The sequence below is a fragment of the Nannobrachium achirus genome, assembly GCF_963921795.1.
Source record: "Nannobrachium achirus genome assembly, chromosome: 18".
Lineage (NCBI taxonomy): Eukaryota > Metazoa > Chordata > Actinopteri > Myctophiformes > Myctophidae > Nannobrachium > Nannobrachium achirus.
In genome coordinates this window covers 44,265,714-44,290,364 of record NC_137825.1, presented here as the reverse complement: position 1 = coordinate 44,290,364, position 24,651 = coordinate 44,265,714, and the positions used below count along the sequence as shown (strand labels likewise).

The following is a 24,651-nucleotide window of genomic DNA, read 5'->3' as shown; positions in this document are numbered from 1 at the left end:
TTAACCCCCATTCCCTGCACAGCAAAGGAAGCAGGGGCGTCACAAGGTGGGAAAAGTGGGACTGAGTTACTAGGGCCCAAGGTGGAGGAGCCTTCATTATTGTATACTTTAGCTATTGAAAAATAGCAGATATACAAGCTCACAGCGCGCGCTGCGAGCTTGTAGATCTGCTACTTTTTAAAAGTCGTGAAAATGTGGCCAAATACATACTGTATCATTTTGGAAGGTCCTTCACATGAAAAGATTTGAGCACCACTGACATAGAAAAAAAAAGGTTTTTCAAAAAACCTTAGAAGGATTTGAAACAGCAGATCTACAAGCTCGCTGCGCGGCACCTGTGAGCTTGTAGATCTGCTATTTTTCGATAGTTAAAGCACAGAATAACGCGTAATGCATTCCCAGTCTAAATGAGTTAAAACCCCTCCCCCTATGAAGAACATTCATGGGGGGCCCGCAGGGAATCCTTGTACCCAGGGCCCAGATGTTGGTGTGACACCCCTGAGCTGAAGTCATGGGGGCAGTTATCTTCCACTCTGCCAATGTTTAAACCCAGTGGGATTTGAGACTGTGAACCGGGCCAATCCCTCGCCATGTGGACCTGTCACCCGCAATGTCACGCTTGGCGCCTCTGAAAGCATATTAAATCCCATCTAAACCCGAGAGCATGTACGGCCAACGACGGGACATCAATGGGGGCATGCTCACACATAAAAGAGACTCTTGGCTATAGTGAAGAATCCATGTTGGATTCCTTAGTGGAATATTGCTTGAAGTGCGGCTTTTGTCCTGTGACCTGGCGCTTCAGTTGCTTTGCCCTTTTTAATATGGAACGTCAGCTGAATATTTAAACAGTACGATATCTAACGCCAGTGTGAAACCATGGTTATTACAATGTATTGCCCAAATGTATAAAACTTGGCATTAATATTGCCTGAATTTTGGGCCCAGTGACGGCACTCATACATCTAATGTTTCCCTGGGCAATGGTGGATTCCCCCTTTGGTTTAGCGGATGGTAGATGTTTGTTTACCTACTGTATGTGGGAGACGAGGGTTCAAATCCAGGTGATTTCACTGGCATTGTGGGGTGCATTGGATGAATGGCTGAATGTCTACTAAGTCAGTGGTTCCTAAACATTTTTGTCTCAGGGCACCCCATAATCATATTTTTAATCCGAGGCACCCCTACATTATAATGTTCACTCCCAGCACCTTATATTTATAGCATATCGTCGTTGTCGGGTGGAAACCTTGTATGTCCAAAACCGTTCGTTTTGTATTTATCATCTATAAAATGTACTAAACTAGTGAAAACAGCCGATCTACAAGCACACAACGCCTCGCACTCACTGTGAGGCGTTGTGTGCTTGTAGATCGGCTGTTTTCACTAGTTTTGTGTGACAGTCTTGTATGATGAAGCAGGGCTTTGCTTTACCAAAAGACGTACAAATTTGAAACTTGGCGATACGAGGTTTCTGCCAGACAGTGACGACATTTTAGTGATTATGTTGTGAGGAAAACGTTGAGATAATAGCCATTTTGGTTAGAACTGACTGAAAATAACTTTGTACTTCAAGTTACTTTAAAATGATACTAAATATTTTTTCAAGCGTCCAAATGAATTCCAAATATTATCAAATTATCTCACGGCACCACTGGACTGCCGTCACGGCGGGGCACCCTGTCACCCACTTTGAAAACCCCTGTACTAAGTGACAGCACTGACCAAGGAGATGAGCAGGAATGGGTCCTTTCAGGTTGATGTGTTTGGCACCATACTTTTTGTAGAGAGCTCTGCGCACATAGGCGTGCACGTTCAAATAGAGAGGCTGCAGCTCCTGCCATAGAGCCTCCAGGTCCTCTTCAAAGGTCTCGGTCTCATACAGCGATCTCCAGTAGGCCCCGTTGTCAGCGTGACCTACAGTTAGACATGGTAACAAATTGGTTGTAAAAAAACTCAATTAGTTGCTGCTGCACAGTAGAAAGAAAGTGTGGGTCATTTGGATTACATTTGTACACAGATTTAAAACAATGGATTCATTCAAGGCAGGAGTCTTCAACAGGGGGTCCGGGACCCCTAGGGTATCCTCAGAGTTACTACAGGGGGTCCTCCAAATCTTCCAATCCTTTTTATATTAACAACCTGAACCCTAGTGTCCATATTCTGAGAACTGTAGGCAAAAATAGCAGATCTACAAGCTCACAACGCCTCGCAGCTTGTAAAATGGCTATTTTCGGCAAAGAAGTTTGGTGTAGAAGGGAAAAAGAGCAGACTAAGTACAGAGTAAAAGGTCAAGTTTATTAGGTAATGACGGCTCAAGTAGTTAAATATCTGAAAACACAAATTGACATGAATCCAAAATACACTGATGATTGTGCTGTCAAACGATGAAACTATATGGAATCTATGAAAAGATTGTGGACAGGTCCCTGCTTCATCTCTCTCTCAACTAAGGGGTCCTTGGCCTGAAAACGTTAAAGACCAGGGAAGTGCTGGCCATTGGGAAAAGCAGGACAACTCCCGAACGTCCGCTCCATTCCTGGCTGGTTCAGGCCGGCCATAAAAAAGAACGGCCACTGGTAAAATGGTAACCGCCTTTCGTTCCATATTGGGGGCTGGGCAGCCCTTGTTTTGATACAGTGCAATGGTAATGCTTATACAAAGTTATGAGGCAGGTGTCAACATGACATCCTAGTTGCCTTGATGGTCTACATACAACATCATTAGACTCTCTTTATACCACAAAAACTATGAGACCTAAAATCACTCATTGGTTAGTATTTGGGGCCTATTTGGGGCGTCCGGAAGGCAAAAAAATCTGGTGTGTGGCCGATGGCCCCGCGCAATGAGGGCCTGTCCAACTCCTTTTCCCGGGCTGAATCAGGAGCCCAGTACGTCCCTGTTAAAGACCCCTGCATTAAGGGAAAGGATTTTACTGTGTGAGCTGATAGATAGAAGCAGTGCCATACCATTCTCTTGTGCAGCTTGGTTGGCCAACTCAACATATCTCTCGTAATTCGTGCGCAGCTTTTTGCCAGAGCTGTCTCTCCAGCCCTTCCAGGCAAAAAGCAGCTCATTGTAATCTCTGGACTCGGCCATGATCTTCTGGAGATCTGAGGGGGGAAAAAACACCTTCAATTACTGGGGGCAGTGGCAGAGAATTGGAGCTTTCATGGTTAGAGGTTCGATCGCCGCTCCGCCTGGCATTAGTGACAACAATGCAGCCGTGGTGAACAAAAGGAACTTGGAAAGTCATCTCACGTCATGACAAACCACAAATCATTTGACAAGACCAAAAAAGAAAGAAGGAAGGAACTGAATTCTCAGCCATATATATAGCCTATATATATATATTATATATGCATATGTTCAGCATATATGAAACTGGATATTTATCTCATCAGAAAACACTTGCACAGCTATGGTGAGGAAAGGGAACATGGAAGGATGTATGCAATAGAACAGATGGAGGAGGACACGGAAGTCGTCTTGGTCAAATTCAAAGAAACATTATGTGAAGTAGGTCTAGAACAATAGAACATCATAACGTGCCTCTGTAGTCGCTCTACTTTCCTTTCCTACTGCTGTAGCTTACAGTACCATCCATTATTCAATATTTTTAATTGAACATTAAGCAATTAACATGAAGTCCTGCTTCCCCCCGACAAGCACACAAACACACATTTCTCGAAAGCTGACACAAATCACATTATAGAATATAAAAACCTCATACCTGGATCCAATGGATGGCAGGTCCCATTGTCTCTGCAAACCTCAGCAACACTGTAAATGGTCTCCATGGTGGACAGTAGATTGTTGTACTGAAAAGGGCAAAGATGCAAACCATTAGAAAAGAAATACATCAGCGTTCACTGAAAATGTTCTTCATTACTGCATCATCAGTGAAGGGAAATAACTTTTACCATTATTCGCCCATAGTCTATACGAGCAAAATACCTTTTCATGTTAACTTTTTTGGTGCCATGATTTTTTCTCTTCAATGTCCTGCGATGCCATGGTCTCCATAGACTTCCATGTAATTTATAGTGCACGGATCGTGCACGCCCATGCCTAGATGATGCACCACGTGTGTGCCCACTGTGTGTGCAAACCATGGTCAACCCTGACCGACGGAGGCCTATGGTACCAATACAAACTCGGGAAACTCGGGGTTGGCACCATATGTGTTAATATGGTACCATAACATAATAAACAAGTACAAACATTACAAATACAATAGATGGTTGCATTTACTTACTATGTTTTCACCATCTTGCATTTGGGTACATGCAGGACAGGAGCGCAGTAGAATTGTGCACCATATTGGTACAGTTCTACTCCTTGAGCCCGACATATATGTATGTTCTGTAAGGCTGACATGCACAGAAAATAGGCAATCTACGGTACAAGCTCACAATGTGCATTATGTGTTTGTAGATATGTTTTTTGTGTGCAACACTGACGTGAAATCAAGTCAAATTGAGCAATTAGCGGAGTTGATTAACCACTTGAACTCCAGTCTCCAGTGACCATAAGCCAAAAATAGCAGATCTGCAAGCTGTAGATCGGCTATTCTGTGTACAGTTGTAACTTACGTCCAGTTCTCAAGACTACAGGTGTTTAAGTGAGTTAATGAAGTAGGCTACATTTCGTCACTGTCGGGCAGAAACCTTGTATCTCCAAGTTTCAAATGTGTACATTTTTTCGCAAAGCAAAGCCCTGCTTCATCATACAACTAGTTTAAATCATTTTTAAAATGATAAATGATAAATACAAAACAAACAGTTTTGGACACTCGACAACAACGATTTACTTCTTGAGTACTGTACCAAGTCTCTTGATATCTTTCTTTCTTTCCCCTACCTCCTCTAGTTCTGTTGAGGGCAGCGCTGCACTCCCGATGTCACTGAGTGAGTTGACGATGCGTTTGACCGCCGGGTCCTGGAAGTCTGTGGTGTCAAAGCCGCGTGCCTTCTTTCCATACTCCAGGGTGTGAGTTGCCATCTCCAGGTTCTTCTCCAGCTATACAGACGGAATAAGGAAATGCTAACTGCATTAACGTTGTCACACATGCCCACAGAGACACAGGGTGATTCTTTAAGAGTATGCGTTTGTATGTGTGAGGACAGAGTGATATATAGTGGACAGACGGACGGATAGACAGACAGACAGACAGACAGACAGACAGACAGACAGACAGACAGACAGACAGACAGACAGACAGACAGACAGACAGACAGACTCATTGAACTCACTGACATTTTCACTGACAGTAAATATTGACCATCAGGCCAAAACCTGTGTCAGATCGTGTGTCCAGGTGAGACATGATCTTTGACACGCTCTAAATGTCTCAATAGAGCAGGGAGACAAAATGCAAAATAAACCTGTATTCATAAAAAAAAGTGAAATAGTGCTGCTGAATAATAATTAATTTATAAAAACCTTAACACAACTCTTCTTTTACGTGGCTCCCCTGCGAAACAAATCTATTCAGATGTTGTAGCTCTGCTACTTTGACCGCAAAGTAAGAGAACGCAAAGTAAGCAGAAGCTCATGCCATCTCCCCCAGATCCTCCCCTCGCTGCAGAGGCAGCGTTCAACCCACAGGGGTCGCCAGTGCAAAAACAAAGACCATTTTGTTGCTGTCTGGCAGAAACCTTGTATCTCCATAATATTTAACTTTTTATGTATTCCCCCCCCCACCCCCTTAATTGTCTCCACCAGCCGAAGGCATGGGGGAGAGTATGTTTTCCCCTCCGTCCGTCCGTGTGTCCGTCCGTGCGTGCGTGCGTGCGTGCGTCCGTGCATCCTCGCAGTTTGTGAGCACCTAATCTCAGTCGCCGTTGGCCCGGTCGCTGCCAAAGTGAGCACACACAAAACACTGGATGCCAATCTAGAACCTCTGCCCTAAATTTTTCAAATGGGCCTTTCTAGCGCCACCTAGTGGCCGATGTTCGCAAAACACATTTCTGTGCACTACTCTTACAGATTTTGTCCAAAAATCCTACAAATCGGTAGGCAGTATCTCGACAGTCATGTGATCGACACGGATCTATCCCAATTTGCATATTCCATCCTGATTGGCTAAAATTGGCTTCCAAAGTTTGTAGGATTGAGCCGTTTTGAACAAAATGCCTCAAATCACAAACGCAAAGTGCAATTATCATGAAATTGCACACACACATTCCCACTAGGCTGAGGAAGAAATGCCACTTATTTTTTGGCGCTATAACAGGCCGATTTGTGGTTTTACCTATAACTCCACCGATCAGTTTCAAACTTTGTAAGCGCACTCCCTAGAGGCTAAGGATAAACCTTTGCCCTGCATTTTTCACATCAGCCTTTCATAGCGCCACCTTTGGGCCGACTTATGTAAAATGCATTTTTGGATATTACTCCTTGAGATTTTATCCAAAAATCACGCAAATCGGTACACAGTATCTCTATAGTCATGTGATCAAGTACGATCCATCTGATATTTCATATTCCATCCTGATTGGCTAATATTAGCTTCCAAAGTTTGCAGGATTGCTCCGTTTTTGAACAAAATGCCTCAAATCATCAACCATGCTTGCGATTACCGTGAAATTTGCCACACATATTCCCACTAGGTCAAAACATATTTTTGGAACAATACTTCAAATCATGCATGCAGCGTCCGATTGCCATGAAAGATCTAAGGTGAAGAACACATGCCACCCTTTTTACATTGGCCTATAATACAGTAGCACCACCAGGACGCACGGCCTGGTGGAGAGTGGAGACCTGTGCTCGGAAGAGCACTGCTTCTAGTTCCCTACTACGTTATGCTACAATGTCACACAAAAGTAGCAAAGAAATTGCAGATCTACTGTTCTTCAAATTAACAAAATAATATCTACGTTAGGATCCATTTCTGAAAATGTGAAATGAAACAGTTTTGGACATACAGTACAAGGTTTCCACCCGACAGCGACAATCATGATTTCTCAATGGTTTCCCACCTGCCAACACTGCCAGTGCCAATTGTGTTGGCAGCAGGCAGGGCCCCAGCCAGCCCAAGACGCACTGCGTCCACTTCCAGTGATGGCCTGAAGGTTTTTAACTCTAACACTTTAATGTCAACAACCGATCTTCATACATGGATATCCAGGTGATGACAGTCAGCAGTCCTGACAGTCAGTCAACAATGTGATGTCAGAACAGGTCAGCTATAGACATTGAGGCTGGATGGACTGACTGACTCTCTGACGGACAGGATCTGCTGCTTTTCATAGTAAACTAAAAAAATGCCTCAAAATTGTACTGATGTACAGTAGTTCAGTAAATGTACTTTACAGTAAAGTTACTTTCCACCACTGGCATAATATCAAGCGTGAGGGCCTCACCATGGCTTGCTTGTTGGGTTCAGTGATGTTAGTGTTGTACACCCAGGACGCCTCGGTGTAGGCGTTCCACACCACCTCCGTTGTGCTGTTGTAATCATCAAGGAACACCTTGGCCTCGATCTCGTCCGTGTTCTTGTCTGGGGAGACAGGGTTCACGGTCATGGTTCACAAAAAGTATTGGAAACACTCAAGTACAAATGCCTCAAAATTGTACTTATGTACAGAACTTCTACTTAGTTACTTTACACCACTGCTCTTACCAACGCCCGCTGGGTAGCCCTCTGGGGTGGGTGGGACCCAGTTGAAGTCGGGCCACCCCAAGGTCTCCTTCTCGATGGCGTTCTGCTCTTCGAGCCATGCGATGACAGGTTTAAAGTATGTCATCAGGGCGTTGGCATCCATCTTGTCAGTACCCAGGGCGTCCATGAGCACTTCAGGCCAGGGTTTGGAAGAGCCAGCCTTCAGTACCTTCCTGCAATAATTAACTTCATTTGTATAGCACCTTTCATCCAGGGTTGCAGATCAAAGTGCTTCACAGGCAGGACATAATTCAGATACTTCACAATAGATAACTTAAGACATAACATGTTTAGTAGAGCAGTGTTGCAATGTTGAATGTTGAACGAGTAGAGCAATGTTGCAATGTTGAATCTTTCTCACTGCTTTGCTACATTCAACTTGTTGTTGTCAAGTCATAGAATAAAGATTTACAAAAGAAATTGGATGAAATTCCTTGTGCTTTTTGTAAACGTTTTCTTAACGCATTAACTTAAGTACAGTACCTAGTTGACCAGGGGCTTTATAATAGGTCTGCTAGTATTTCCCTCTACACCAAATCTCTTAATCAAAAATAGCTGATGAGCAACCTCACAATGTGAACTTGTACATCAGCTATTTAGGCTGAATGGGCCAGATTCATCAAGCACTTTACGGCCAAATTACACCCATATTTTGATCTTACCGGCATTTAGGACAATTCCCAAGTTAGGGGTCAGATTCAGCAATGTTTTTCTTGTCTGGAATTTTGAAGGGATTTTGAAGGTAAGACAGAAATATAAGCCAGATTTAGTCACTTTATTTACGACCAGATTGATGAACCCGGGCCCAATGTTCCCCTCAGAGTAGGGACGCTAGGGTCCAAGTGGTTGAGAATTATGACACCTATTAAGTCACTCATATTCTGGTTTTGATATTCTATGTTGTTTGTGAACTCCTATATAATAGCACTTACTCTAAGATGGCTCCTGCTTCGCGTGAACGGTAGATGTCACATGTGTGCAGGTCGCCAGTGTGATTGGCTGCTTCGCACAGTTTCTGGTGGAATTGGAACTGCAGGATGAAGCTGACGAAATACCTGTAGGGGAGCCAGCCGGTTGCTGAGTTGTCGCAATCATAACAAGTTGCATCTTTGGGTCGTTTTTGGGACATTTTCTAAAGTAGTGAAAATACTATAATACTATTTGAAATGTAGTGGCATGAAAGTCATCAGCTTGCAAAAAAGAAAATACTCAAACGTACAGTTCTCACTTCTCAAGTAAAAGTATTTAGTTGCTGTCATCACTGCTGACATTTAGTGCATTTAGCTGACGTTTTCCGTATTATCTTCAAATATCAGTTTTAAGATTTCGATTAACCTTTATGGCACAAGATTGATTAGATCTGATTAGATTCTAGAAAGTGTAAAAGTAAATATATAAAGAATTAAATGAAATCAGTGGCTCAAATGTGCTGTTACTGTTGAACTGTTACAGTATTATGTGTTGGGAGATCTTCAAGCAAGGCGACATCATGAATTGTTATTTGGCATTTTGATATCTGCTTGTACAAAAGGTGTCGGTTGCTTACCAAACCCCCCACAATGCAAGAGTGGATAGATAGTGATATCTACATGAATGCCGTGGAAAAGATTACAATTTCATCTTTGTCTTCAGAAAAATGTGTAATGAGTCATTGAAAGTGGTCATGGACAGCCGAAGAAATTACATATTGTCACTGTCGGGCAGAAACCTCGTATCTCCAAGTTTCAAATTTGTATGTTTTTTCGTAAAGCCCTGCTTCATCATACAAGACCGTCGCACAAAAGTAGTGAAAACAGCAGATCTACAAGCACACAACGCCTCGCACCGCGAGGCGTTGTGTGCTTGTAGATCGGCTGTTTTCACTAGTTTAGTCCATTTTTTAAATGATAAATACAAAATGAACGGTTTTGGACATACAAGGTTTCCACCCGACAACGACGATATGATATATGTTTTGTAATATTATCGATGTCACAAAAACAAGCAATAATAATAAAAAGGCTTGTACTCTACTATGCAGTGGTGCTGGACAGAGTAAGATGCTGTACCTGATGTACGGTGTGTTGCCAGGAATGTGGTATTTTGCTCCGGCATCAAAGTGATCCTCTGTACGCTTGATCGGTGGGCAGATTCCTTGGTACTTTGTCCTTTAAAAAGGGAACAGGAGAAGGGCAAGGCGGATTCACAAGACGTTGGTGTGGGTTATATAACTCAAAATGATTCTTTCTGTCCATACCGTAAGACAGTGTTTCCCACTGGGACTCATTTTTATGGTCACAAGTAGATATACCTTTTTTATGGATTTCCTACAATTCTTTATTTTCCTCCTGTTATTATGAAAAAAATCTAAATATTTCAAATACACACTGTAAATTAAAAAGATGTTTCAGAATTTAAAAAAAGTTAAACATTGTTCTAAAGAATTTCATACGTTTTCCTCAAAGAAATACTTACAAATACTTACAAAATAGTGATAATATCGGATCTACAAGCTCACAGCACATTGCTTGTGCTTGTAAATTGGCTATTTTCAATACTGAACCAATGAAAAGAGCTTGGGACCAAATAATAACAACATTGGATCCGCAGGTTATTTTTTCCCCATTTCCCGAAAAGTGTCATTTTTGGATTTTTTTTTACAACTGACAATGACAATATATACATCCTAGATCCCTTTACTGACAAACCCATTACACATAAAGGGATAGTTCATCCCCAAAAAAAATTCCTATCGATTACTCACCCCCATGTAGTCTTGAGTTCATTGACTTTTTTTTGCATTCCTAAGCCAATCATTTGAGACTATTTGTGTCTCTGCAAATTGTGTCTCCATAGGGAACAAAACAGGCTCTTTGTGTCTCCATAGGGAACCACTGCTGGTCTTAAAAAAAACATCCATGAATTCATGAAGTCTCCATGGGGTGAGTAATCGATAGAAAGAAATGTATTTTTTTTGGGTGAACTATCCATTTAACACAATAAAAAAATACAAAAATACAAACATGTATTATTTATTTGAAAGACTACCTGAGGTACCACCACTCAGAGTTGTATCTCTCTGGTGGCGTTTGCCCGCTGAACACCCCCCACCTCCACTGGTCTATGAGGTAGCCGAAGGGCAGGAAGGCCATTTTCTCCAGGGCCATCTTCAACAGGTAGTTGATGTCTCTCTGATGTTGACTGCCTGTGCAGAAAAAAAACAATGCTGTTGTTTAGCCTTCCCATGTTCATAAACAAAGCCAATAACCATTTAAAATGATGGATGCTGAATGCATCTTATCATGGCTTAGGGCTTTTGCCTCAGTTTCATTATATTATCACACCTGTGAACTGTGACGTGAGCCGTGCTCATATCACACTAGAAATACTGTTCCCGAAGAATACCTAGGTATCTTAGGTATTCTTCAGTTGACATGCACTGTACTACACTGAAAGAAAAAAAGGGGGAAAAAAGGAGTTGGTTCAACTAAAATATTGTCTGTGCTCATGCTGTAAGGGAAATCTACAGTAAATGGGCAGCTTGAGTTGGACGATACACCACAACCGATGCCTTTACTTGAAAACGTTGTGTGCATACATTTCACATGTATTTTTAATATACTGTAGTGTAGGCTACAGTTATGTCACATGAGGCTTGACAAATCCTCAAATCCAGTATAGCCTATTTTCCAATCAGAAAAGAGAAAAATGCAGACCTCTCCATTCTGCAATTTCTATGTAATGGAGAAATCAAATATTTCCCCAATCAGCTCAAAAACGTAAAAATAGCAGCTCTGAGTCTGCAAGCTCACAACGCAACAGGACACAACGCATTGTGAGCTGAGCGTGTCTGATAAATTGGATAAAAGATATTGTGATGATTTCTAGGGATTTCTGGTAGCAATAATGCTAGTTATTGTTGGTTGAAGGGGATTGCATAATTAGGCCCTATATTGAAGTGTAAACACATTAGCAGATGGTCAACTCTGACGTCAGCAGTCTGTGTGCATGCACAAAGTCTTATGATGCGAAGATCATTGACTGCTGACTGCTGACTGTCTAAATGCAAATATAACGCAGCGTCTCACCCAGATGACCATTGAGGGACCAACACAGTTTGGTGCCTGCGAGGTCACTGGCTGAAATACGCTGCACTGGGCGGGGCTGAGTCGGGGTGAAGACCATATGTGAACTAATGATGTAATTGTGATGGGATGTATTTGTATATAAGGGAAAGCGGAGTGGGTGGTTCGGGACGCGACACCAACTGGACTTTAACCCCGCATCCCCACCTACTCCACACTCGCTTATAAGCATTGCTCTAGTCTGCACAAGTCTTGAATAAACCAGCTTATCGGCTGAAACTGATATACAATCCTCGCGTCCTGGGTATAACTTCAACAATATCTAAATATTTAAACAAGTAACTAAAAAAAAACGGTCTGGGGTGCACACAAAAGCCTGAATACAGCAGATAACATGACCCCAGAAGTGTTTTAAAGAGAACTACGCCTGTAAAAGATTTTTACGGATGTATGTACAGTATTCAGGCCAGGGGTGTCGCACCAAATTCTGGATCCTGGGTACAAGGATTCACTGCGTTATTTTGTGCTTTAACTACTGAAAAATAGCAGATATTGTAGATCTGCTATTTTTGAAAAATCGTGAAAATCTGTCCTTGAAGGTTTTTTTTTTAAACCTGTTTCTACGTCAGTGGTGCTCAAACTTTTTCATGTGAAGGACCCCCAAAATGATACGTATTTGGCCATGGACCCTTATCTCAAAATATTTACTTCTAGGGACCCCCCAGAAGCAAAAATTTCAGTTACAAATGTTCGCTTTAAAAATACATATATTCAAAGATTTGCACACATTTTCACGACTTTTCGAAAATAGCAGATCTACAAGCTCGCAGCGCGGCACTCGGTGCCGCGCTGTGAGCTTGTTTATCTGCTATTTTTCAATAGTTAAAGCATTAAATGGCCTTATTAAGCCTAAATGGCTTGATAATAATACCAGTGTCGCCGGTGGAATTGTCCAGCAGGCCGATCTCAGCCAGATGTTTGGGGGTGGAGACGGACAGAGACAGCACGTCCCCGATGGCCTCGTGGAAGCCGGGGTTGGCTCCGCGACGGTAGCCCACAGGCTTGTCCTTGTACTGCAGGTAGTACTCCACGTGTCCCATCTCGTGGTGCACGGTGAAGAGCTGCTCCATTGTCACCGTGGTACACTGCTTGATCCTAACAGGCAAACAAACCAAGCCAGGTCATAGTAGGTAGACACAGTACAGTAAGTGACTTCACAATTACTTAAAACTTTGGTCTCGATTACAAGTAATTGATTTGTGCAGGTCTTTTTTTCACACCGACCTCGTAGTTCTCTTGACAAGATCTGTACTGCAAATATTACAGGTGCAACTGCTAATTGAGCTAATCGATTTAATGGATTATGAAACAATTATTGATTTTTTGGGATGTTTCGCCGAAAATCGACAAGCTTGTGCTTGCGGATCTACTACAATCTACAAGCACAATGCATGCTTGTAGATCTGCTATTTTTGGTGTATAGACTCACTGTTGTAATTCAGGTAAGAATGGTGGGTTTAAGTGGCAAATAATGCTAACCTGAAGTCTTTGCGGTTGTAGAAGTCCCAGGCAGAGGCGTGGCACACCACCTCGCGTCCCTCGGGTTTCTCCAGCATGGACCCGTTCCAGAACTCCGGGGGCATCTTGATGAGACCCAGGGAGGTGAAGAACTCCTCTGCAACACGGAACATGTGCGTGGCATTGTAGCCCTAACGGAGGAGAAGGAGGAGGGAGAGGAGGAGGGGAGGTGTAGGGATGGGACGATAAGTGATATTATCGTTTGTGATAAAAAACACTCACGATAATCGTATCGTGGAGATTTAATTTATCGTGATATCGTCCTCCGTCATACACTGGGATCAATTCACCTCTTATTTGCCGAGCTGCATATCCGGTACCACAAATGTTCCGCCCCCGGATAATGGATTTTAATAATGATATAATATAATAATATCAATAATATCGTAAATCGCGTTTTCTTTTGTCACAATAATCGTGATATGAAAATATCCTATCGTCCCATCCCTAGAGAGGTGTATGAGTTTACAACACGTCGCGCTGCGACACGTTCCCTTGGGGTTATACGGCAGCAAGCAAAAGATGTTATCACTTCAGCCTGGAGCTGAAGTTCTACTGTGTGCTTAAGTGGCACTGCAAAATCACCATGTCAAACACGTGGTCAAAACAGCCATCCAACAAAGTTGCTGCAAATGGTTTTAGTAGGATTAGCTGCCGAGGAGACACTGGAGTTTGTCCAGGTGCAAAGGAACAAAAACGCAGAGCAGCAAACAGCAACCTTTGATGGTTCACAGAATGGCTGGGTACCGACAAAGATGAGGCTGCCAGCCTACCAGGTTCTCCGCCAACTCCCTCCCCATAGTATCTCACTGACAATAATGTGTTGTTAATCTACTCCCTCAAAGTGTTAATCTAATGCCATTTGATTTGTTGTAATAAACATGAATCTACAGTTAGTCTAAAGTACAGTACTCTGTATGTATATGTGAATATGGCAGTTGCACATTCACCTGTGGCCTAGGCAATTCTAAATTCAGCTCGGGAAAAGAAAATGTGTGTACTTAATCTATCCACAAGTTTCCGACGTCCCATTGTGCATTGCGCAGAAGATGTGCGGCAGTTCCGGTGTCGCAGCCGAGTGTGACCTACAAGCTCACAGCGGTTGCTTCTGCGACGCGACGTGAGCTTGTATGTCTGCTGTTCTCCGGATGTGTCCCACAGATAATTCTACAGCAAATTCTCACAGAAACAGGTGGATAAGGGAATGCATACTGCGTGGAAAGACTGTGTGAAAAGAGCCTTACAGTAAACGTATGTTTTTTTCAAATGGGGATACTTTTCCAGTCTGTTGCATTGGCACAAGTGTAATACACAAATGTAATGCATGGTCTCCCGTGGTCTGCCACAGCTCTCACCTGTTTTTGCATGGTGTTAGTCACATCCACGTTGGGTTGGTCGGGAAAGGGGATCATCATGCCGTAAACATTGTTCCAGGTCTGAGCCCACATGTTCCCTAGAGGAAGAGCCAGGAGAGACATGTTTGTGTCACAGACAGTAGTAGACAAAGTATATCGTTGCTGTTTGGAAGAAACTCCATATTTTACCTGTGTTTTTGGAAATTAATACCCTACTTTTTCAGAGCGACAGCGTCACAAGAAAGTATAAACAATAGAAAATATGCAAGCTCGAAACATGACGCAAAACGGCGCGTTTTGAGCTTGTAGATCTGCTATTGAGCCTTCTTTTCCGACGTAAGTAAAAGAGACAAGTAAATACTCAAGCATCCAAAAGAACAAATGATAAAGTTCTGTCAGACAGCTCTTGACAGGATTGAAATAGATAATTGTATTGTGCATAAACTTTGAGCATAGATATCTGAAACATAGTTTGGAATCAAGGCTCTTCCTAGAAAGGTAGTGGAGTCAATATCTATATTTTAAAAGTAGGTTGTATGTTGGAGGAAATTAAGTAATGTCGTTCTTCGTCGCACAAGAGTTTTGATTGATTGATTGAAGAATTTATTAGAAGTTTGCAATAGAAAAAAGTACAGTTTCATGACAGTACAAATCACTGGTACAAGGTCAACTAAAAGGAGATCCTAGAAAGCCGAGGCTTATTTCCACAGGAACCACACTTTAAGTGTCACGCAAAAGTAGCGGAAATAGACGATCTACAAGCTCACAAATCTTCTCTTATGGGGGTCATTGGCACAAAGTCTTTTCAAATCCATAGTACCATAGCTAAATACATACACATGTCGGGGGTTGCTGTATATGAAAATGTTTGACAACCACTGACCTAACAGATGAGCTGGGATGGGTCCTTTGAGGTTGATGTATTTGTCTCCATATTGATTGTAGAGTTTGCGGCGGACAAATGCATGCAGGTGCAGGTAGAGGGGCTCTACAGTCTTGTAGAGCTTCTCCAGGTCATCCCTAAAGGTGGGCGTTTCGTACCAAGACCGCCAGTAATCGCCAGTATCCTTGAAACCTTGACATGACACAATGGTAATTTATGAATTTATCTTTGTCTTCGTTATCATGACAGACTAACGTTTTATGGCATTATGTTGCTCTATAAGTGTATGCCGTTGTTTGTTATGTGTATGCACTTTAACATTTCGTTGTATGTTTCATACAGTGACAAATAAATATAATATCTTATAAAAAATAAAAGAAATTGCTGTCAAATGTTACCTATCAGAAATATATCTGGAAAATAATAATAATTCGGTAACAATGCAATTCTAATAGTCTTCCACTCAATGTGTGCTTTCAGGAACAGAGATGATAGTTATGGTTCCTACCATCGGCCACAGTGGCGTTGTTGCTGAGCTCCACAAATCTGGGGTAATACTGCCGAAGTGGTACTCCTGCTTCATTGTGCCAACCCTCCCATGCATACAGCAGCTTCCTGTAACTCCTGGAGGTGGCCATGATGTCTGTCAGCTCTGGGGAGGTCAAATAAGACAATGAATCCAACACACCTTCAAACACTGAAACTACAGTGCAGTGCACAACAGGTAACTGCTGCATTCGGACAACACAAGCTTGACAAAACAGATGCAGCACAACTACGGCACAGACATAAATTCTCCCATATAGTCATACGGTCTACTGGATGTTTACTCTATTGAAGGGATGCAACACCATTCTTTCGCACACAACACGCGGTAGCATTTCTTTATTTGATAGTTACCTCAATATAATTGTGTAGAAGGAAGGTAAATCTAGTAAATAAGCACCATTATCTCTATCTACCTGCCATTCACTCTAAACTTGCACTTTGTAGTCAATGTTAACAAATGCATACATTCTAAAGTAAACTGTACAAATAGCAGTGCCCTCCAAAAAAGAAAAAAGGTTTAAGTTGCATTGATGTTTAGATGACTTAATGCTCTTTCTCAGCAGGAAAATAACCAGAACAGACACATTGGCCAAAAGATTAGCCTTGGCATTCTCAGTGTGGCCTAAAAACAACATATATCTTCAAAGGGCTGGGCGTAGGAAATGAAGGCAAGGAAAAGAGGAGAGTCGAAGGCCACAGAACGTTGATAGCTGGGTGGGAAAAGGAGATAGCCCTTTGGAAGGGGTCTATTTGTTATTATAATGGAGTGGTTGGTTGTTTTGTGAAAGGCTGCAACAAAGAGATACTTAGAATTACCCTGTTCCACCCAACTATGTTTACTTTACTTTGCAAGATTATGAAACCAGTTAGGGTCATTTCATACCTCCAGTATATCAATTTAAAGCGTTGTATTCCCTTGTGTTGTGCCACACTGTTCTTTTAGCAAGCATTCATTGTTCACAATAACCTTTTGGCATCTGCTCCTACTGTAACAAAGAGCGTGGCCATTGTTTGTAAAAGCACTTTTGAGGATGTTGAGTGAGCAATGAGCAGTCGATGAATGGTTGTTACGGTATACAGCGTTAAGTTAAGAGTTAAGAGCTTCTAATATTGCCGTTTCCATACAATATCTTCCTACTCAACACCTGCAAACCTGAAATTGAAACTATGGTTTCATTATATAATTGTTAAATTATTAATATTACTATTTTATTGATAGTATTTTAAGTTTTTAACTGTTCTCTTATACTGTCATGTAAAATGTAATTTAATGTACTTCTGTGTAGCCCTCAGGAAGAGTAGCTGCTGCTAAGGTAGTGGCTAATGGGGGTCCAAATAAACAATAAACACCCCATTAAGCACAGCTAAAACACTTCCTTTTGAGATCCCTGAGGTAATTGTTCCTATCCTGTTGTTTTTTCCGAGGGTTAGGGCTGTTAAGCCCATGTTCCCATATCCACTTAGCCATTGTTCATCAGCTTCATGCTACTTATTCTTATTGTTTCGAATGAACTTTAGTGTTTTCACAAGATTCATACATCGGCGCTCTCGGGCAGAAACCTCCTATCTCCATATTCTAACTTGTGTTTTTTCATAAATGACTTACCATGACCTACTTTATCAAACTACCGAGTCAAGCAAAATCTAAAGGAGCAGATCCACAAGCTCGAAAGCTTTTTGAGCTTGTAATTCTGCTACTTTTGTTGCTTTTGAATTTGAATCGTGAAGAGAACAGTTTTGGAAATAATGAGGTTTCCACCCAACAGAGACGATTATCTGAATCAGAATTCAGAACATAAAATACACTATTCTTTGACAAAAATGTACTTTTTTATTACTGAATCAAACTGTACTGTGTTTTGTGTAGGAAAACGAACTTTTTACGAACTTACCAGGCTCCAGATTCCAGCACGAATTATTTAGCCAAGCTGGACACACCTTGGCTTTTGAATATATTCCGTCCATGGTACTAAGAATTGTGTTGTACTAAAAATAAAGATAGAAAATGGGAGCAATCAATGTTTAACTTCAGTGCTAAACATCTACGGCACAGTACCAAATGAGACATAGCAATACAGTATATCCAGACATGAGAATGTAGCCTACCTCCTGTCTCTCGTTCTCTGGCAGGTTTGCGGGGCCCAGTTCACTGATCTTGCCTATCAGCTTCTTGACATCAGGGTCAGTCAGGTTGTTGTCAACAAACTCTTTAGGGAACACATCCTTGGCCTTCTTTCCCCATGCCTCATCGAAGGCCTGGTTCTCCATAGAGGCATTCACCTGCAGAAAGACAACATAATGTCTAAAGATCTCCCATTTAGACCTGGAACGCAAATCTGAGTCACTTTAACCATTATTTTATGCTTTAACCATTTAAAAAATAGCAGATATACAAGCTCACAGCGCACGCTGCGAGCTTGTAGATCTGCTGTTTTTGAATAATCGTGAATATTTGTGCAAGTCTTCGAATATTTTAACCCGATTCTATAAATGTCTTCTAGATCCTTCTTCTAAATCAACTTTTTCATATCAATGGACCCTCAAAATTACATGTATTGGCCAGCGGGCCCCCATCTAAAAATATGTTATTCCATTGAACCCCCAGATGCAGAGATTTGAGTTGCAAAGGTTTGCTTTGAAAAATAAATATTTAAAGATTTGCAAACAAGAAAAAAGAAATAGCAGATCTACAAGCTTGCAGCGCAGCACTTGGTGCCGTGCTATGAGCTTGTATATCTGCTATTTTTCAATAGCTAAAGTATAAAATAATTCCAGGTCATAATGGGCTAAAAACACCATGGCCACCCTGTTCCACCTTCAGTTATAAATAGTAGTAAGTAAAAGTAGTAAGTCACAAGCCGCACAAATCACAATGTGGTGTTCAGTGACAACTTCTGACAACACCACACTACAGGAAAAATGAGGATGGCATTGTCCCCACATTAACAAGTGGGGCTGCTTGTGGACATGGCGACTGGTGTGGTGATGGCCTTTGATCAAATACAAACAGAGATCTTTATAAACACTTCACTTATACAGGACAAGTTCTTTCCAAGGGCATTGTTTGTGTAACTAAGTGATTCACTAGAAAATAAAAGTTCTTTTTTTTTTACACGCATAGAAACTGTGATCCGGCTTCTTGACTTTCAGGTAGCTATTTCCTGGTTATGTTTCAGAGGTTCAGAGGTGGTTCTCTTTTGAACAATCCTCAAAAGTGCACTTATAAGTACAGTACTTGAATACATGTACTTGGTTACTACATCAGTGCACATTAGTCAACTTGACAATTCTGGGGTGAGAAAAGAGTCAAGAGTAGGAAAGAGGCTTGTCCCTAACATCATCCAGAGCTCAAGGATAGTAGCCAAGGAAATGACTCATGAAGTACATACAGTATAAACATGTGTGACCCGGGCCGACAGTGGCCTAAAAGCTTGTCTTTATGGCATCTTGAAAGGTCATGGCTATCTAAACATGTCTTTGAATAGGTGCCAATAAACCACAGGGCAGCAATATACTGCACGTGTACACTACCTATCTTTAACTGTGGCCTGTTCACTACATGATTGTAGTGTTGGATAAATGTGCTGAGGCAAGGCCAATGGGAGAACATTACATGGATACTGTCGTATCGTTTCCCGGAGGACTGTCACACTTGCATTACATTCAGCACCTCACCTGACCTTGACTTGACCATGAATGCTCACTGTATGTTAAAACGTGTGCAGTCGCATCACTGTATGTGATCAACATGTTCTATTAAATTGAGCGATCTGTGACAACATATTGACCATGGGAAATAGAGGTCACTTGGGTACTGTCAGAATGTTTAACTCATGTTTTCATCAATGCCTATAGCTTAAGCTTATTGGAAGTGGTGGAAGGTAACAAAGTGTATTTAATCTAAGTATTGTACAATTATATTTGCACTTTACTTTACTTACATTTCACGTTACTTTATACTTCTACACCACTATATTTATTGTAGTATTCTGTATTCGACAGTACAAAGGCAGGGTCTTTAGCCAATGAGGGAGCAGCGTTCTTGGTGACATCACCACCCACAAGTGCGACCCGATATAAATAACAAGGAGCAAGTTGGCACCTCGACAGAGTGCCAACTTGCCCACCCACATACATACAGACAGCACCGAACAGCACCGAACGCAGCACTTGCAAGCTCTGCTGGCACACAAGTCGGCCATTATCAATATATGGCCATGAGTGCACATTGCGCAAGTTGGCACCTCGACAGTGTGCAGTCTAGTTACTAGTTACTTTGCCGACTTCACACCACCATCTTCCAACTCGACAACAACAGTGAAGGGGGAAATCTTATCTCTGCCTTTAACATCACAGTACCCACCAAGCTACAGTGTATGACCTGGGATTGAAGCCTGCAGTGTGTGCCTGTGTCCTGGACTTCTTGTCTCCAGACCTCACGTGGTCAGGGTGGTACTACAGTAGTCGCATCTCTACCACCCTCAATACTGGAGTCCCCCAGGGTTGTGTACTGAGCCCTCTGCTGTACTCCCGGTACACTCATGACTATATGGCATAGTTGTGGTGGGTCCAATCTCAAATCACAAAGAAGGGGCCTATATGGACGAGGTGGCAGACTTGTCACAGTGGTACCTGGAAAAATGCCTTTTCTTGAACGTCAGAAAGACCAAGGAGATGAACGTAGACTTCTCTATGGCAGAATTCCTATCCGCCTCTCTTGATCAATTAGACACCAGTGAAGAGGGTAAGCAGTTTCAAGTGACAAAGGCAAATAGTGCATGCACATCCAACTGGACAATCAACAGAAAAAAATATATTTCCTCAGCTCAACGTGTTTATTGCTTACAATACAATGAACAAGTGGAGCTGAGAAATATACCAGTGTTGCGGACTTTATTGTTGTTCTGTTTAAGCAGTTTCAAGTACATTGTTGTGTACGTCACAGTGCCTAACATGAAGAATGCAGATAAGTCTGTGGCAAAGAAGACCAGACAATGCCTGTACCAACCACAGGCAGCTGAGGAGGTTCCAGGTCTTAGTAGAAGGTCCTGAAATCCTGTGACAGTTCACCATCACCCAGAACATTGTGTAATTTGCACCCCCCAGGACCTGCTTGCTAACCCCGCAGAAAGTGGTGCAGTCAGTTGATCTCACCACAGGGAGCTCCCCCCCCATCCCTGCAGGACACTTACTGTATGACAGCAGGTGTTTGAGCAGGGCAGAAAGAATTATGACGGACAAAGCCCCCTAAGAAATGGAATGTTTGTGGCTTTGTGCCACTGCAGACCGGTAAGTGCCTGAGGTGTCTGAAAGCCCAGGGCTCAAGGCTCAGTAAGTAAGTAAGAGTTTACGGTATCAGATCTGTCAGAGCCCTGAACAAGGAGCGAGGTGTACGAAAAGCAAACGAACAAACACAAAACATAAAAATTAATGTGTAAATATCTCTGTGCACACTTTATATAGTGTACACACAGTATGGGTACCTTACTGCACATCCTCTGTACACACACACACATTCTGCACATTCCCTATAGCGTCTAGAGGTTTTACCCATATCTGCCGTGTCATTGAACAAACACCCTATATCTATGATTACTATTGGAATATAGAACTTTAACAAAACAACAACAAAAAAACATTTTGTTTCAACCAGACACCCACTTACAGCTTAGCGAAGCCTTGCTGTAAGATTTTGAAAGAAAATATCAATTACTTTTTACTTCAGTCAAATATGTGAGTAGTAGCTCCCACAATCTACTGAATAAAAGGGAATTAAGTGGTGACTCTCTCTTTTCCTCTATAATTATGGGCCTACCCTTTTTCCTGCCACTGCAGTCCTATCCTAGTCATTCCACCCAAATTATCATACATTTCTTCTCTGACTTTACTTCCACATACAATAAAGATTAGGATTATTCACCTCTCTCCCCTCCATCCCCCACCCCCCTCTCTCTTGCTCTCTCTCCCAAGGTCTTTCTCTGTTATATAAGCTGCAACACATTTCAAAAAGGTTGCAAGGTTCAGCCGTCCGTCAGTATAAAGTTAATTTGTACTGAAGCCAGAGCGTTTAATCTCTCCTTTAACAATTCTGTTAGAATCTTACAGCCATTTACACTTGTACAATGTACATGCACCATAAAATAATACATAACATGTTGTAATTAAGGCAACTACATCTGAACTCGACACAGGGCTAAATTATATGGGTAATAATAAAAATAACAACAAAAATAATAATGTGGTGTAAAGAATGTCTCTGAAGGTAACTGAGGCTCGGGCAAGCTTGGATCTGACTGTCATTCTGTTCCTGCGGTTTAATGGATGTCCAGTTCCACCTCACATCCTTTGGTTTTATCCACTCTGATGAGAGGCCTGTGGCCTGATCGCCATGCTGTTTGATCTCCTCTGCTGGCTCTGATCCCTGCACCTCCTTTGCACAGAGTAGAAATTAATGATATGTGTGCGTGCGTGCGTGCGTGTGTGTATGTGTGTGCACGATCGAGTGTGTGTGTATGTGTGTGTGTGTGTGTGTACAGGGGCACATTGCACCAAGCGTTCTCTCACTACACCGTTATATCATTCCCGCGCGAAACCGGAATCGATTTTTAAACCAGGCTAATTGGAAGAATGAACCCCTACATTAACAGGTAATGATATCTCTGTGCAGTGCGGGTTTGATTGGAGCGCTGACGTGAGTGCAGCGGTCTGAGGGTCTCATGCTCGTTCGCTGTCAGGTCTTGCTGAGCGGCGCAGCGTGTGCTCACGCTGTCTGCCAGAGCCAATAGGGTTCAACACTTGGCTTCTCTTTGATCATGTCTTTTGAAGTGTCTGGAACAATAACGCTCATCATCAGCTGGCAGCAGTACAGGTCAGCCCTGCTCCAGCCTGCTTGTCTTTCACCTCACATCCTGGATGTGCTGCGGACGGCTCTCTACAGCTTGACCCTCCTTACACTGCCACCGCAGGGGGGTGAGCGGGTTACACCTGTTGTGTTCAGCGTGTGTTTCCACTCTTGCCTCCCTGAGCCTTGGTTAGTTAGTGTATACTGAAATCTTGTTGAGACAGCTGTCCGTGCACACACACAACGCCCTAACAACTGTGTACATGTTTGTGTGAGAAATTGCTTTCATGAGTGTGTGTGTGTGTGTGTGTGCGTGTGCGACACTGTACCGTGTGTGTGTGTGTGTGTGTGCGTGCATACAGAATGTGTCAGTGCCTTTGTGCCTGCAAGTGTGCATACTGTACATGTGCATATTTAATGTGTACGTAAATGAGTTAATGACAATTCATGAGTGTGTGTGTGTACCGGTATAACCGGTATATGTGTGTGTGTGTGTGTGTGTGTGTGTGTGTGTGTGTGTGTGTGTGTGTGTGTGTGTGTGTGTGTGTGTGTGTGTGTGTGTGTGCGCGCACGTGTGCATTCCTCTCTGTCCTAAGGCCAGCACTCTGCACGCCTCTGCAATTTCGTTGGTCCCTCCAACTGCCGGTTAACAGTCTGTGTCAAATCTTCCTGGTTCTCTATGGATATACTTAAACGCACTTCAAGCATGACTGCAAAATTGAAGCCATCTGCCCATGCATGCATGTTTATGGGTCATGGAATGCCTCTGAGAAAAAAATATATTTACATTGATTACAGCATTGTGACTTCTAACATCTCTAGGCTAAGCCGTTGGAGCAAAGAGGGCTACAGTACTGTATCAGCGTTGTAACATTGCACGTTGAAACGAATGTCTCAATCTGTAGCAATGGCACTTTCATTCCTCATGTTCAGCATGAGGTGTGAGTACTGTTCAATCGGGCACTGGAACAAATAGACAGCCGACAAAATAGCTCGGGAGACCTCCCCCACCCCCCGGGTTATTCATTCAACACGCGAAGACGCCTGAGGCCACGGGCTTTCGGATCCGTTCCTCACTTCCAGAAACACACAAGCTGAGTTGGCTGCTTTGGAGAGGAAGCTGGGCATGTAATTCTGGATGGGGCTGAATAGGGGTGAGCAGGGGCCTAGCTCCCCCACAGAACACCCCCGACCACGCGTTGTGTTTGCAATCAGAAGGACTCGGTCCGGGCAAGCGCTCCTCTTAATAACTAAACGCCACGCACCGCTCTGAGCATGCCAACATCAGCAGCGTAACGTCAACACGTGTGACACACCTGTATGCACTCCAGACTAAGCCCATCTGGCTGCGATTTGTGCAGAGCTGTTGTCCTACTGTGTACTGTACCCACCTGGAGTTGAGAGTTGTGGTCCGTTATGTTGGTGTTATAGTTCCAGCTGGCCAAGACGCTGAGGTAGAGGACCTGCTCGGCCGTGGTGTTGTAGTCATCGACAAACTTCTTTGCGCTCGCCGCCGTGCTGTTGTATTCCCCGGGCAGCCAGTGGCCTGGCAGAGCATCGCAGAGTCCCAGGACTGGCACCAGGAGGACAGCTGCCCACAGAAACCTAGCCATTCTGCTAGTGTGTGTGTGTGTGTGTGTGTGTCTCTCTCTCTCTCTCTGTCCAACCCGAGAAATGGAAAACAAACTACAAAGAGAAAGATGAGTTGGAGA

At 42.8% G+C, this 24,651-nt stretch overlaps 1 protein-coding gene across 1 annotated transcript in view; it reads right to left on the bottom strand.

Annotated features, from left to right (window-relative positions):
- The window catches only part of ace (angiotensin I converting enzyme (peptidyl-dipeptidase A) 1), a gene marked incomplete at both ends in the record, with an annotated part of 43,230 nt that extends 18,678 nt beyond the window's left edge, over positions 1-24,552 (bottom strand). Inside the window, 17 exons of the mRNA XM_080747451.1 lie at positions 1,726-1,917; positions 2,970-3,113; positions 3,734-3,821; positions 4,864-5,022; positions 7,371-7,507; positions 7,631-7,842; positions 8,602-8,724; positions 9,718-9,816; positions 10,697-10,853; positions 12,665-12,888; positions 13,273-13,442; positions 14,667-14,764; positions 15,550-15,741; positions 16,058-16,201; positions 17,991-18,084; positions 18,205-18,378; positions 24,331-24,552. Coding sequence (XP_080603577.1) covers positions 1,726-1,917; positions 2,970-3,113; positions 3,734-3,821; positions 4,864-5,022; positions 7,371-7,507; positions 7,631-7,842; positions 8,602-8,724; positions 9,718-9,816; positions 10,697-10,853; positions 12,665-12,888; positions 13,273-13,442; positions 14,667-14,764; positions 15,550-15,741; positions 16,058-16,201; positions 17,991-18,084; positions 18,205-18,378; positions 24,331-24,552 — 2,629 coding nt within the window. The remainder of the gene's footprint in view (positions 1-1,725; positions 1,918-2,969; positions 3,114-3,733; positions 3,822-4,863; positions 5,023-7,370; positions 7,508-7,630; positions 7,843-8,601; positions 8,725-9,717; positions 9,817-10,696; positions 10,854-12,664; positions 12,889-13,272; positions 13,443-14,666; positions 14,765-15,549; positions 15,742-16,057; positions 16,202-17,990; positions 18,085-18,204; positions 18,379-24,330) is intronic.
- Positions 24,553-24,651: the final 99 nt, after the last annotated feature.